Genomic DNA, 17,152 nt, shown 5'->3' on the forward strand with positions numbered 1-17,152 from the left:
GCTGCAAGATTCCCCATTTACAAACAGAATGATAAACTTGAGTCTATCTAACAAAAACAATCTTATTTATTTTATGCTTTCAGGTAAATGTGAACTTTTTATGATAGAAAGTACCCAGTTTTCCAGGTGAACTTGCTTTCCATATCACCACTTTCTTAACATGTTGAAGGAATCAATGTTAGCACTTCATGAAGCCCCCCAGCCTCCCTAAAATTTCAGGGTAGCTTTATACTTTCCTGGTCACCCTGTAACTTTTTGTTTTAAAAATAATTTAAGAAATTAATATTTAAAATCACTATTACAAAATATCACTGTTATATCCCAATGTAAAAAAGTCACAATAAATTCAATTCTTGTAAGCAAACATGTATGAATGACCAGAGTACAAAAAACACAATTTGCAGATCAAATATATTTAAATTAATTTTAATAAATACAAAAAGATAATGTTTAGCATTAATTTGTGTGTGATTGATTAGTATTTTTTTTTAAACAGCAAGCATAATGACACATTCAATAAAGGCCAAATTATCTTACATATGTGAAAAATAGTGACTTTTCCCAATTACAACAAGGTCACAAATTACAAATATTATTAGCTCTCGAATGATATTCTCAAATGAGAAAACCTACCATACAAGTATATTGTCACCCAGAAAATTTCAAATTTCACCTTATGTGAATATTCCAAGTTTAGTGTTGGAGCTGTATCATGCATTGTCTATGCATGTAATTTTATTATTAATACGTAGCAAGGGGAAAACATTTCATTCCTTTCTGGTTTTTTTTTTTTGTTTTTTTTTTTTCAAATTTAGCAACAAATATGAAGCTTTCATAAGTTTTCATGCATGTCAACTCTAAAGGGAATATTTCATGGAAGGTCACATTCCTCATTTTAGAGCACACCAAAACATGAATTTGTATCTGCTCAGAAGAATCTTAAAGAAAACTGGATACCAACAAACTTGAAATCAATTACAGAGCAGGCACCTAAGATCAATAAATAACTGAGGACTTATCCGTGGATGGTAAAGTTTAATTCACAAAAACTGTGGCTCAAAGTTCAGTTTCATTTAAGCCATTCTAATCATACATTAAACTTCTTCACACATTATGCAGAATTCAAAACACAGCCAAGTACTTCAAATACTATGCTGAGTATTTTAAACATAAATATGGGAATGAATCTATCAGCCATTATTTCTAAAGTAATTCAGTATCAAAATCCTTTGTTTTGCTTTCCTAATATCATTTGTTCTCACAAATGAACTTTGTGGGAAGTAGTTATATTTATACAATAATCTAGACTGGAATTTGACAGCATGTCATGGTAAAGTAAGTCTTCTAAAACGAAGCATGAAAAACTGAAATTCTCACACCAACTGAGCTATTTCAACACTAACAATCCCAACTCTGGAATGTATTTAGGGTCTGTTTAGACTTGTTTCTATAAATAGTAACTTGCAACAAAAAGATGAAGTCAATACATAATTCTTTAAGTCCAATGAGTTTAAATGTCATGAAACCAACCATGTGGCAAATAAAATAAAACCTCTCCAACACCTAACAAAACTGGCAAAAAGAAAAGAAAAAAGAAAGAAAGAAAACAAAATAGTGTGCTTAATTTTAAGCATTTTTATGCATTATCATTACATATGGTTCAAAAAAGAAAAATGTAACATACTCCTAGAAACTAAATTGTAACCAATGTTTGTGAATAACCCAAAAATGGGTTCTTGGTTGCTTTATAGTTCAGTGTTTCCTTGGTTTTGTCTTATAGAAAAGCAGATGGTAGACTTTTCAATGGATTGATGCCCCCCCAAAGGTATGAATATAAATAAGAATTAAAGCAAAGAAAAATACAGCTTTTTTTTTTTTTTTTTTTTTACTTTGTCTAAAATACGTGTTAAACCAGCATGTCTGTGTATATATAGAAATTCTAAACTTCCAGAACTTCAAGAATCACACAGTGATTTCCGGTTGTTGTGAGGACTGAATGAGGTATTCTATGTGAAGGGCTTAGAATACTGACTAGGACGGGATGAGCTCTCCACAAGCCATTTCAATTCAAAAAGGTATGAAACTGACCAGTCAGTAATGAATATAGATAACTAGGCATTTGGCTACAATCAACCACATATTTAATTTAATGAAATCTTTCGCAAACTTCCATTTACAAACTTGGAATTCAAAGATTTTTCTATCCTGCCTTACAAGCGAAATTGGGAAATCAATTTGAACCAAGTAGAAATACATCAGAAAGATGTTTACAACTTTATAGGAAGGATATCTCCAACCATATGTATAGCTCAAGACTAAATTCCAACTAATAAGTCTGTTATGGATCTATTGAAAAAAATATTCTATTAACTAAGTTAATAAGAGTTAATTTGAGATTGGACCCATTAATAAAATAAATTGTTTAGATTTCATAAAATCGTCTGAATTTCTCAAAATGTTCTTTCATACCTGGAAATACACACACACACACACACACATACACATACACACACGCACTTCTAATCAAAGGTAAGAACTTATTAAGGATTCTTTGGGAACTATAAATTGGAACATCTATTGGTTGTTCTTCCCTACTGGTCATATTAACTGATACTACATATTAACTACAACATGGAGAAAGTGATTTAAAGTGGTGTTATAATTATTTATATGAGAAAATGTTTTTCATGTATACAAATAGAATATTTTAACTAAAGAAAGTTGAAAACAGTGATATAAATATGTCTAATATTTATATATCTAAGTGATTAAGAATTTCCAAGAAAAACATGATACAAAATTCTTATAATAGATTTTGAATATTTTTTATTACTTTTCCCACATGCCTTCACACGAATTCCTTCTATTTTAGTATTTTAATCATGATGCTTATCATGATGGAATCATAACTGTTAAACATTTGTGTATATATTTATGCATATTTAATTTTTCCCTTTTCTTGGGAGTTAAAAAGGGAAAATCCTTTACTAGGTTTAATTGGCAACATCCTCATTTTTTCTAGTGGATTTTTCTTTTTGATATTTCTTTTCCCGTTTTTGAGGTCCTAAATTTGTTTTTGAATATGATGAAAATATGAGTGATTATACTAATGGAAAATATTAGTATCTTTTATACAAATGCTTGTTAAAAAAGATTATGGATATTAAAATTTCATTAAATACTGGATTTCACCTTTTAAAGCATGAATTCAATAAAGAAAAATGATTATACTTTGTCTTGTCCACACCATTATGAGTAATTTTGATACAGTGTCTCTGTATTCCAAGCATGGATATCAAAAATAACCACAGCCCTTCTCAGTTTAAATGGTATGCTTCTCTACACTCTGAATTAATAAGAGGGAAACCCACAGTACCATGAAACCTCAGTTAAAAGGAAAATTAATTCACTACAAGGTAGTGATGGGTCAGCTTGATTCCCTTGAAATTCTGAAATTTTTTATATGAATCTTGTCATTTGCAACAACTGGATGGAACTAAAGAGTATTATGCTAAGCAAAATGAGTCAGTCAGAGAAAGACAATTATCATATGATTTCACTCATATGTAGAATTTAAGAAACAAAACAGAGGGGCATAAGGGAAGAGAGGGAAATATAAAACAAGAGGAAATCAGAGAGGGAGACCAACCATACGAGATTCTTAATCATAGGAAACAAACAGGGTTGCTGGAGGGGAGGGGAGTGGGGCAGCAATGGGGTAACTGGGTGATGGACATTAAGGAGCGCATGAGATGAATGAGCACTGGGTATTATATGCAACTGACAAATCACCGAACTCTACCTCTGAAACTAATAATACACTATTAATTAATTGAATTTAATTTTTTTCAAAATAGTAAATAAATGTACTACAGGGTAGCAATGGGTCAACTTGACTCTGTTGAAATTCTGAATCGTTTTATATGAAAAAAAAATCTGCAAATTGCTTCAAAAATATGCAAATGCATGTAAGAATGTCAGAAAACTAACAACAGGGTCAACCTATACAGTTTGGTGTTTGGTAAATTTATTATTAACAAATCTATTAATATGGTCTCAGATTTCGAGTTAAATAAATAATAAATCATTCCCTGTTTCACAGTTATTGTCTAAGACGTCAAGAATGGAGCATTTGAAAACAGTCTTAATGGCTGTTGAAGAACCATGACTTTGCAGAAGGTGACTTGACTTACTTCCCTTCCCCTCCCATTGAAACGATGACAGGTCATGCCAAAGTATGGTAGTGACAGAATCCACAGAGCTTTGGCGCTCCTGTAGTATCTATAGTACCATGGTAGAATTCAGTTCCCTAAGCCAGGAATATAGAAAGAACCAATCAGAATTAAATACTGATTACATCATATATATACATATGTATATATATGTACAGATATATGTATATGTATACACACATATATCTATTAAAGAAAATACGAATGAAATAATAGAATCTGTGTTCTTTTTAAATAAACTATGGAATATTTAAGAAAAAAAATTGGAAACGTCACTCAAGGGGATCACTTATTCAAACCTGAGATAAATTCGAGAGAGATCCCTGAAGATTGCTGAACAGTAACACTGGCATTTTAAAAATCACTGACGTTTAAAATCATTACTAAATAGTTATATTTATTCCACTTTTGTATTAAAAAATAGCAACATGAATAGGAAGAAAAAAAACCAGCTACTATCTTAAGCACACTCATGATCTTATAGTTCGTTAGAACAACTCTCAGAGCTATATTAATTCATGGGTTCCATTTAGCCTTTGCTCTTAGGTTTTTAGAAGAAGAAGGTGCACTTTATTTTTCAACTAAATTCTGCGGGTGTGATATGAGTGTTATTAACACCATCCCCATGGTATGGCACATAATAGGAGGTATAAAAATATTTGTTGTAGCTGAATCAGAGTAGCAGCTATACAATAATGAGACTATATCTCTGTATATGCACATGTTCTTATCTACATTTTGTACATACCGTGACCCTTTACGTCAATGTACAACTGCCTAAAAGAGGCGTCATGTTATGAGCCAAAGAGACCTCTGTTAGTATATTAAAAATGTATTACCTGAAAAATTGGACTCATTTTAATAAATTCATGTCACTTCTATTTTGCATCTTTAAAATGGTTTATGGAAGGGAGAATGATCATAAACACTCGCGTTCTATAATTTCAAATCATTTTAAATGGAGCGTCCACCCACTCTCCTGCAAGACCAAAAGCTCCCTTTGATTTATCTAAACTTCAAAAGATTAAGAAGTACATAAAAAAATATAGCAAAGTGGAGAAATAATGGAAAATCCTGATCTATGTTCTCAGAAAATCTGAACTGTCAGGATGTTATTAAGCTCAGATAAGAGTTTGGCTATTAAAACTAAAACTAAGGGTGACAATAAGAACAACTTTTCTGGCCCATCTACCATAAATGTTAAAACAAAACAAAACAAAAAACCCCAAACAAATAAAAAACTGGTGCCATCAATGTAGGTGCAGCCCTTTGTCAAAGGTAAAGATGAGTCTTTTCTGTTGTCACACAGAAACTGCTATTTACAACTATTTTTTACATATGTACATATTTATAAATTTATAACTTATGGTCAGACATGAAGGGGGAAATGCAAAATTTAACAACAACATTTTTAAAGTGCCTAATAATGTATACCGTACAAAGCATTTTTATTGCTTGCCATCAAACACGGTGCACTCTCTTTGACTCTCACGCACTTTCCTAAACTCTACCAAAGATCCAAGTTATATTTAAATGTGTAGGAAATAGGATCTCATATGTTAAAACTATTTAGATGACAAAGAAACTGTAATTGGAAGGGAATTAAAGAAATACATTTATTAGCTCATGTAATAATTTTATTTTATTAAGGATTACGGATTACCTTTAGTGAGGGAATTTTTAATGTCAAAGCTGTCTCCACGGCAAATTCTGTTAATAAGATGCATTTGTGACCTTGGTATTAATACAGTCATGCAAAGCACATAATAGAATCACACTAAAACAAAGAAAATGAAAAAAAATTTAAACGAGGCAAAGGAATAACAAGTTTTGCTGTGATTTTGCTTATTTCCATAAGATACTCCTTTTATTTGATTTTATGAACATACTTACTTATGCACTATACTGAAATACTGTACAAAACTGCAAGAAATGCCACTATTTGACTACTTATGTTTCTACAAAAACACCATCATAAAGGTGTATCTATTAGTAAAAGTCAACTAATAACTGCTAATGTAGATGTGAGTCAAAAGGTTTTCAGGTTTTCCAAAAATGTTAAATCTAGGCATGAGACACAATTGTTAACTTCTATTAACACATTTCAGGGGCACAGAGTATATTTTAAAATATTAAAAGAAAAATGAATTTTATCCATTAATAATTAGTAATCATATAAAATTGAAAACTGGTTTCTAATTTAGTTATTCACGTGCGTTCTAATTTAGTTAATCAGTGTGTGTGTGTGTGTGTGTGTGCGCACGCGTGCGCGTGCACACGCACATGCTCATTTACGTATGTGCGTGTGAACTAATCCACGATCTGTTGGTGATGCTTTAAAGTTTCTGTTTAAAAATGTTCAACTCTTACCAAAACCTCTTCTGGTATACAAAGCTGTTGTAAATTTGAGTCAGTGAAATTTAAAGTTGCAATTTACAAAAGCAGATCTACATTAATTCTGATCTGAAAGTGCTGCTTCAAGACAGAAAAAAGTGCCAATTAACTGCCCTTTCCTTTGTAATTAGTGGCTTCTGAGTCCTGATGACGAGAAGCCTTAAGGCAGAATTTGCAGTAAACAGGAAAGAAGAGAATCGTTTAAGTGCTCATCTAAACGCTGGGACACCTATGAATTCTCATTGGCGGGAGTTTTTGGCACAATTTTCTGATCGACATGAATGTTGCTTTACAGCAGCCAAGTGGGATGCTTTTTCCAGTCGCCAGCACCAAGAAAATTTAGCTGATCAATTTCAATACAACACATACCTGGAAAGAGTAAGATACATTTGTCTTTTTTTTTTTTTTTAATTTAAGGTAGTTTCCAATGATTAAAATAATCTGTAGGATTTCAATTATTACTTTCAAATAAACTCTGAGGCTAAAATGTAATGACTGTGACATTCTGATAGTTACTAAAGTCTAGGCATAATTAACATCCTGTCAGGAGTGATTCATAATTATTTGAGCTTGTCATGCGGTAATATGTTGCTATAGATGCTATACAGAGTAATTAAAAGCTGATTTCAGATCCTAGTTTTTTCTTCTGATGTGTGCTAAGCTTCCAATTACACTAGCAGGGTTTCCGAGCACTCATGAAGGGAACAGATGTGGCAGATACGAGGTTCTGTGATTTAGAAGAATTCATCTTGGAACGACAGTGTTATCTTACGTTATAGTTAGGCTACGGTAGAAAATAGTCCTAATATTTAAGATCTAAATCGAAAGAGTTCATCAAGTGTGGTATAGGAGCCCCATTTTCATCACTAGTAGGGAATAAACCAGGCCACTTTAATGAGAAAGCCACTTTAAATGAGTTCCTAGGGTAAATCTTTAAAAAAGGCAATGGCTCTTTGGGTATGGGGTGCTTTCTGCCTGCAATTCCACAAGTTAGCAAATGCATGTCTCCGTTCGAGGTCTACTGGTAAGCTATATAGCTATATACATACTGTACATATTGGTTCACAAATTAGCAGTTATTAGTCAGACTGTACATAGCAAAACAAAGTTCTATGTTGCTATACATCCCAAAGATACTTGTGTCCTGATTCAAGGACTGACCCCTAATACAGGTTCTCTGTTTAAATACGTAGCCCAGTAAACTAAATTAAATGTACCAAACAAAACTGGGAAAACTATTCTAGACATTCTGTCAATTTTGCTAACGCTGTTGAAGGTTTTCTTGGCTTCCGCTGGCTTGTTCTCCGGCTTCTTATTGGGTTCTGGCGTGGTTGCACTCTTGGAGATGGTGGAGAGAACTGGGTCTTTTGAAAGATTCGGGGCATAATTGGCAACAGCCACCGCATAAGCATTGTTCTGTATCATGACAGAGGCTTTTTCTTTTTTCTATTGAAAAATACAAGAATTAACACAATGTGGGTTGAGCCTGCCATTTAACATTTTCCAAACTCCAGTTCAAATTCTGAAGAAAAGTATTTTGATAAACATCATTATCCATTAGAAAGATAAAATTTAGGAAAATAAATAAAAGGAGTCCTGAAACCATGAGGAAAGCTCCAGAGTAAAATCAGTGATACCATTTTCCCGGAGAACCATATTTGTTGTTGTTTACATGGAAAACAAACAATCAAAACCACGCATTTAATAAACGATACAACATTTTGACTCTTCAGTTATTCAGATATTTGTTCAATGGATGAGAGAATGAATAAATGAAATGTAGAAATATTTTAACCAGAGGAACGATCATCTACAATGACCACATTTTCTGAATAAAGAAATTTAACTTCTTTAACTAGATAACAGGGTTTCTCATTTTCGTGTCAAACACTTTACTAATATGATGGGAAGCGAACTATATACAGTTGGCAGTGAAATAAATACTAAAAATCTGGGACAAAGATAAAATACAAACTTTGTTTTTTGCCTAGCTCATGCACAACCTGCTTCCCTTCATAATCTCCATCTACTTGAATATGACCCACAGTTATCTCCTGCCTGGACTAGACAACATGCTTCGTGCTCTTCCAGCTTTCACTTGACCTTGTCCAACCATAGACACACTCTAGTCACAGGTTTTTTTTTTTTTTTTTTTTTTTTTTTTTTAAGACGTCAGTGGGATCATGTCACTCCTCAGCTTCAATCTCTTGAATATTCTCTCAAGGAACTTAGAATAAAATCAGTAGTTCTTACCATGGCTTCTTTACTTCATTAATTATACACCAGTCTCATGAAATAACTTCAGTTTTCAAGAACACTTCCTTGTTTTCCTTGTTTGATGCCTATGGCCATGCTGCTTCCTAGACTGGAAGGCTCTCCCTCCAACACACTCTTCATGTGTTACATTAGTCACCATCGAGGGTGTCATTTGTGAAAAACTTCACTACTGGATAGGAGGTAAGTTCTATGCCAATTCCTATGTTACAAATTCCAAAATAGAGGCTAAAGAAGTTTCCTGACATAACCAGGTCTCCTTCCTATTAAGTGGCTGAACGATCACACAAACTCAAGTGCGTGTGACTTCTAAAGTTCTACTTTAAGCATCATACTGTGTGACTTTCTCTTTGAGGAATCTATCTGAAACCTGGGAGTACACTTTTTCCTACCTAGATATCATTTAAAATAATATCAAATTGCCCTTAGAATTCAGACTTTGGGGATGTTCGTTCACCTCTCCCTACTTCACCTTCTAGTTCAAACAAAACAAACAAAAAAAAACCCACAGGGTATAATTACACAAAAGCCATAATGAACTGTTGTGAGAATTAAATGAATAAACAAATATTCAAACCACATACAAAAGCACAGCCTCTTAGTGGAGAGCAGGAACAGTTATAACTCTATTACAGGCTAAACAAGATTATTGGCTTATAAAATGTATAGACAATATACATAAACATTGCAAGCAGGACCTCAAAAAAGGTGTCTTGGAAGAGGGACATTTAAGTTAGGTCAAGATTTATGGTGCAAGGCTTAGACATTTTGACAAAGAAACATGAATGCAAACATCCTTTGTTGCAAAAGGAGCCTATGGTTAAAAACTCTGTACTGACTCTTACCAACCCCCTTCTTGCCCAACGCAAATAACCTTCAGTTGTATATAAACCCACAGTTGGTGCTAAAATTATTTAGCAAACTCTGAAGCAGACACACTAACAAATCAGAACAGGTCCTCTAACTAATCGGGATGAATATCTGCTGTAAATACCCAGAGGGCTGTACTAGGATGTACCAACAAATATCAACCCTGCATGTTTATATGCTGGTGTGTGTGTGTGTGAGTGTGTGGTGTGTGTATGTGTGTGTGTGTTTAATCCCAATGCTGAAGATACTACAATAAGCGGTGTTAAAAATAATTTTAATGTATGTGTGTAACTTTTATTGACTTAACCACAGAGAACAAGATTTCATCATATTTCTTTTTCATCGCTCAAAGTATGGCTTCAATCTCTGAATGTAAGTATAAAGTTGAGAGACAAGCTCAGTACCTGACAAGATGATGGCTTGACTTCACAATGCTCTCTTGGAACTTGGAAACTTGATTATTTTCAGAACCAACAGCAAGCAAAAGTGCAACAGTCATGAGTACTAGCTTTAGTCAAAAGCCAGTGGTGGACACCTGTAATTTCTAACCAGTGAATTAAATGAAGCCCAGGACACCCTCATGGTCCTAAACCTTCTCAATTCCTAGCCACAGCCCACTAAAGCCTTTCTGGCTCAAATCTTACAAAGTCTTGTTTTAAAGGATAAAATAACTCCCTTCAGTCCATTTGAAAGTAATTGTCACAAATCTGCAGTAAAACAAATTGTTCTTACCTATTTAAGATTATTAATATCATGTATATAGAGAAAAAATGCTGTTGAATTCATAGATGACTTACAGTCCTTAGATCTGCTAAACCAGAGTACACAGATTAAGTCCACATAATATATTCTATTACTGTTCTGCTGGTGATAGTATTAAAACATATTTGTACTCTAGGCCATTACTAGAAGATACTACCTCACTCTATTCATTATTAACTTCCATTAAAAAGAACCAAACTGATATATGATGTTATAAATCCTCTTCAAGTATCATACAAGCCTCTGATCAAGGCAGACCATCATCAGGTTGAGTCCTTGGGACAATGATTTTGCCTCTTTGAGAATTTTACTTTATTCAATGTGACCCTTGGCCTACACTCAGACCGTCAGAGCCTTGGAGAGAAATAATGCAGTGAAGACTATCATTTTGTTAACTGTTCACACCAGTACTAACTGCCACAAGATAATTTTTTTTAAGGTTCATGTCCATATATATAGAGTTTTTTTTTTTTTCTTTCGAGAATCAGGCCAGGTTCCAATAGTTCACACTACCTAATTTCTCATAGTCTAATTTGATTATTCTGTATTTCTGCTTTAAGTCTCTTAGGTAGGCCACTTCATATAAGAATAAGGCCAGGTATGCCTGAAAATATAAGTAAAGAAATCAATGTTAAATGTGAAGAATGAAAACAAACAGAAGGAGAATGGGGGACATGAAGGCAAATGGACACTGCAAATTTCTATTAATTTTAAGTAACTGCTAAGGCTTTTGTAACCAATACATGGATGATTGACATAATATCTCTCACCCAAATTCTTACCTGTTATATTTCACTAGGCTTCTCTATCACATATTCCATGGGTAATTAAAACATAAAATATCCAGAAATGAACTGGGGTTACTTTTACTCCCAACCTAATTCTTTATACCTCCCTATATCCCCTAACTTGTGAATGATACCACAGTTGAGCCAGGAAATGATAACCAACACACACTGACCCCCTAGACAGATCCATTTTATACTACTCAGCTCAAAATCGCTTCTTATTGCAGTAAGTACGCCTTCCATGTGTTTTCATAGCACACTAGTGTTTGTCTCAATAATGGAGCGTATACTTTTTTCATTTATTTTTTCTTCTATTTAATCGTGAGCTCCTTGAAAGCATACACAGTGCAATGCAGAGCTCCTAGCATAGTTCCTAGCACAGAAAAGGTTTAAAAAATGTTTACAGGGAATGACATGCACAAGAATGATTAGTGTGATCAAAAATACATATTTAGAAGATATATAATATATAAAACATGAAGTATTTTATAATGTAGGCATTTATTAAATTCATAAAAACTAGATTCCCATAGTATGTCCTACAATTCTGCTATGTAATTATCTTGAAAGTCCTCAATTTTATTATTCCACATGTCTGTGAAAGTTGTTTTACTATAATTGGACTCATATAACTGGAAAGAGGGAAAATATGGCTAAACACAAAATTGGTAACATATATTTTTAAACATTACTGGGGGAAAGATTAAAATATACTACTATAGAATATGTTGATGATGCTACTGAAGTGGAATGAAAATGAAATATAGTGCATACTACTTAAATTTTCTATTTTTTAAACAATGTTTTATAGGGTTCAGAATATTGAGTTTATTACTTTGTTAGAATGTCTGAATATGTATTTAAGATTTCAAGTGTGGAAAATTCCTGATTATACAAATCAAAATGTCTTGATTTTTGCCCCATGGGGCAAACCAATCTCAGCTTCCTTAGAGTATTAGATAAAATAATGTGTTAAATAACTTGAGCAAATGTTCTATCTAAAATATAGCCATCTATTAGCAAAGTGTCCTGGGATACAAATAAAAATAATAATCACATGGTTTCAGAATTGGAAAGAATGGCAGAGATTGTCCTTAGGATCAGGAAATGGAGCTCTCATAAATGTAATACTAAATAAGACAGACTTTGGAAAACACCCAAGGTAGCCAAAAGTGGCAACTCTATGCTCTTACTATATACACCATGTTGCCTTTTTAGTCTATTGTGGCTACTATCCATTAAATGTAAAGCAGCAACATGCTCCTTGGTCCGATAATGCTGCTATTAACTGTCTGCTAACCATCCTGACTGAGAAAAGTGATACTTACAGAAGATTGTTTGAAGGTTATACAGTCCATCCACTTCTCTAAGTACTCTAAAGTCTTTCCTTGGATTAAATTGGGCCATGAGAAAGCTATATACTTGGACCATATTAGTTTAGCGCCTTGAAGAATTGCCTTCACTGAGTTGTATGTTAATGTAATGCCTTCAGCTTTTATTGAAGGGGACTACAAGAAACATCAATATGAAATTCATTACTGCCTTTATTGGGAAAATGCTGACATTACTTTCAACAGTACCCAACTTTCCCTAATATAAAACCCATATGATAGCGGTTTATATAATTCAGTGTAGGAAAATAGTTTCCATAAGAAAATTTATACTTCCATTTTTTGATTAAAAAAAAAAAAGATAGTAACTCCCCACCACCCCATGGTTTACTCCAGGAGCCAAGAAGTTCAGAATTTAAAGTTCCACTTCTCTAGCTATGGATTACACTTAATGTTCTGGCCCAAATGGTGTACATACTTATATTCTATTTTCCTTCATCCTGATATCCTACTTCTACTTATATTTTATTTTATAATAATTTAAGCACATGCATTCTTTTCGTAAACTGCCTGAAATGCTTTTGGAACAAGGCTGGATGTTAAAAAAAAAAATGCAAACAAATGAATAAAACACTTGACATGTGATGTTTTCTATGAATTGCATGGTGTGAATCACAAAACAATGGCACATTTCATGTTAGTTTGGTTATTACAATGCTAAGTCTGTGTTTTAAGTAATTTAATATCTAGTGTGTTTCCACAGAATATGCTTTTTTTGGCCAGTGTAAAACCACTGACTCAGATTTAGAAATGGAAACAATCTCAAGAGACTAAAGTCATTTATTTTTAATTTAATTCAAATAAACTATGTGCTAACTGTTATGCCAGTAATAGAGAAAATGATGAGTAAGACATAACTATTATTCTCTTAGATCACATAGCCTACTGTTGGAAACAAAAATGTTTGCAGTAAAAGTATAACTTAATCAGGTTACACAAAAGGAATTTGTATTGGGTACTTTAGAAACATATCAGGGGTGGCAATTATATTCATTTAGAAAGTTTCAATATTAAGTAAAATCAGGTGGATATTAAAAACTAAGTAGGGGTTCATCAGTTAGGGAAGGAAGGAGGGGGCATTTTAGTAAGAGGGATCAGCACATTCTAATGTCACAGAGATGTGCAGGGGCATGGATATTTGGAGATGTTTGTAATGGCTAGAGGGAGAATATGAGCATGTAATTTAGCTCTGTGTTCAATTTGGATGCACCACTTATTAGATGTGATCCTGGGCAAGTAACTTTATGTTGATCAATCCTATAGTTTCTCATTACTATTTTTTAAAGATTTTATTTATTTTTATTTATTTGTCAGAGAGAGACTGTGCAGGCTCAAGCAGCAGGAATGGCAGGCAGAGGGAGAAGCAGGCTCCCCGCTGAGCAAGGACCAGACTTTAGAATCAATCCCAGGACCCTGGGATCATGACCTGAGCTGAAGGCAGATGCTTAACCCAGTGAGCCACCCAGGCATCCTTAATTTCTCATTTCCAACACCGAGATATTCTCAGCCACATAGTAGTAAGTGTACAGAAATTAACAGTAGTATTTCCTTAATTCAACATATATATATAAATAAGCTTATAAGAAAGTTACGTACTTGGGCCATATTTAGCTGAACAGCTTGAAGAACTCATTAAAGAGTTCAGCAGTTAGCATTAAGAATTCAACAATTTCTTAAAGAGCTGAAAAATGAAACGATCAGATACCCATTTTAGAAAGACGATCTTCGCTCTAATGTGGAGGATGGATTGGAGGGAAATAAGACTTAAAATAATGGGAGACAGTGAGGGCATAGAGACAGTAAAACAGGCACCATCTGATGGCAGGTTAGTTGGTAAAGGATACTTCCAAGTTGTTGGTATGTGAAATTAGGTTTTGCCATAGATAAAAAAAATACATACATACATACATACAAACATAAATACATACATGCAGGCAGGGAAAAGATAGAAAATCAATTTAGAAGGCTTTCTTTTTGTCTTTCATAAAAAAAAAAAAAAAAAAAAAAAAAAGACACCAAGATTGGGATGTTGTATTCATGTAGAAATGCCTACAGAACAGGTTTGATATATGATCCTGGAAGTTAAAAGGAGGGTATGGGGTGCAGTTGTAGATAATATCTGTGGAAGATGAGATAAAGGCAGGAGCTGCAGATTTGATTGGGTTCTATTTCATTCCTTCATCCCATACTTATTGAACAACGAATATTCCAGGATACTGTGAAAGCGCCAAGGATAAATGATTTATTGAAATAAATGTGGTCATTTTTATAATGATCAGTGAAGGGAAGGAGACATAAATATGTAATTAAAAACTGTGATAAAGGATCTAATGCAAAAGGGCAGGGTACGATACGCAATTACAATTGGATCAAATCATTTAGGGGACGCAGGGTTCAGAAACTTGCTGAAGATGGACATTTGTGCTGAGGAAGTATAAGGATTGTCTATTTGGGAACCATAAATGGGTAGACAGTGTGCTTAGTGTTGCAGATATTCCCACAGATATCGTCAGTAAGACACTTCAAGTAAGAATCACATCGTGATTAATAAAGAGAAAAACAACAATAAAATAAAGACAAATTACTGTTTTTGGGGATAAACAAGGGCAGATGCTAGGGAAATTGGATCTTCTCTGAACTCGGGCAGAGACTCTCAGAATAGAATGAATAGAGGCAGCTGCCGGGATTTGAGGGCACGAGGTTGATATTCTGAGGCTTGTTTCAAAGAGGGAAAGAGAAAATGCTGCTGACTTGGGCCCGTATGGGGTTCTGAAACACAGCAGTATTCAACGGGTCCAAGGGGATCCCTTGAGAAAAATGAAAAGTTATTAGCAGATCTGAATATGTGGAGGTTATTGGTATTCTTCAGTTAACAGGAAAATAAATGAAAAGGAAATCAGATTATAGTGGGCTGAGAATTAAACTGAAAATGAGAACACAGACATTGTAAGAAATGCTTTCAAAAAGCCTGAATGGAGAAAAAAGGATAGACTCTGAATGTGGGGGGGATGGGTCACAGAGGATCTGGAGAGAGTTTTGGTTTCACTTCCTGGTAAGTTAAGCATATTAAGCATACTCCTTAACTGAAAGGAAGGAGGTGGTAAAAAGGAGAAGATGGCTTTGAAAAAAGGAGAAGAAAATACTGATGGTTCAAGCCTGAGAAGAGAAAAAGAAAGAAAGAGATTAAGAGCTGGAGTGGACAAATTAGTCTTGGCCATGTGGAAGAACACTGGGTATCAGGGAAGGTTCCAGAAGAACTTGGAAAATTTCACAAGATGATACTTTTATAAATGCAAGGGCACAAAAACTGGACTTGGGTCATTTGATCCAGCACCACATTTTTAGGGTGATAAGGTTTTGTTATCTAGTTTCACCACCTGAGGCTAAAAGTGGTATAACATCTTGTCCAAGATCACAGAGCAGAGTAGGCTGTGTCTTCTAACAAGAGGGCTCAAATGCAGCTTGAATATAGACTGAGTGAACTTATGTATTGGCATAAACTAACTTTAAAGATCATCAGAGCACAATTTACGCAAAAATCTTATGTTAAAATCATCTTTTTTCAAACATACATTAGTGATATGTGTCTTTGAGATATTATTCTTATGCCACAATGTAATATTTGCTAGTTTACGAGTGCTTAAGGACTTATCATTTGCTCTTTGGATTGATGGATAATTTAACTGCATTTGCTTATGATACCAACTTCAAAAGCAGAGGGCTTCTACTTGTCTGATAAAACTGGAAGGATGCCGATATGGGCAGTGGATAAAAACTCTGTAATACAAGAAAATTACCATTTTTCCACTTAAAAATTAAATCTAAGGAAAACTAAAGCAGAGGTAGCTGAAAGTAGACTATATATACTGTAATCTTTTTTTAGGCAGATAGGCTAGTTTGGGACACTCTACTTCATCTCCTTTCATTTTTAAGGACCTGGTTATTTCTAAGCTAAGTTTAGGAAGCACCTCCCAAAATTAATTTGAATCAAAAAATTGGGTTGAGTACTCACTCACCATGGTCAAGTTCTAAAATCTTTTCCATGAAGGCAAAGAAGTCTCACTGGTGTTGCATTGCCAGACTTAATAAGGAAACTCATTTATTCTTTTATTCAACAAAAAACTTTGCCTAGCAAGTACCTGCCATTGTGTTTGGCCCTTTTAGTTATGGAAAAGTGATTAAGACCAAGCAACAAGTTGGATGTAATATTCCCTTTAACTTAACCATGAACTTGAACCACTTAGAACTGAAATAATATAGAATTTATTAGTTATTTTCCTGCAGATTAGGTTGGAACATCAATGATTTTGTCCTAGATTTGTCTTTACTCTGTGTGATTTGGTATGTGGTTTGAATAAATTCAGTATTCATTAGTACCAAGTTATTTCTTTTAGAATGCATTATCAGGAATGTAATTTTTGCATTTAAAAGTACCTCTATT

General features: G+C 33.8%; 1 protein-coding gene across 4 annotated transcripts in view; it reads right to left on the bottom strand.

Moving 5' to 3' along the window:
- Positions 1-416: 416 nt before the first annotated feature.
- GABRA2 (gamma-aminobutyric acid type A receptor subunit alpha2) overlaps positions 417-17,152 on the bottom strand; it is a 129,447-nt gene continuing 112,711 nt past the window's right edge. For 2 of the 4 annotated variants that reach the window (XM_059383384.1, XM_059383393.1), the window contains one exon: positions 4,474-8,072. In XM_059383384.1, coding sequence (XP_059239367.1) covers positions 7,776-8,072 — 297 coding nt within the window. In that variant the 3' untranslated portion in view covers positions 4,474-7,775. Of the gene's footprint in view, positions 4,310-4,473; positions 8,073-12,648; positions 12,829-17,152 lie in introns of those variants that run through there. The other 2 variants (XR_009400926.1, XM_059383399.1) reach the window with 2 other exon arrangements.

This window comes from Mustela nigripes, chromosome 1 (genome assembly GCF_022355385.1).
Source record: "Mustela nigripes isolate SB6536 chromosome 1, MUSNIG.SB6536, whole genome shotgun sequence".
Classification (NCBI taxonomy): Eukaryota; Metazoa; Chordata; class Mammalia; order Carnivora; family Mustelidae; genus Mustela; species Mustela nigripes.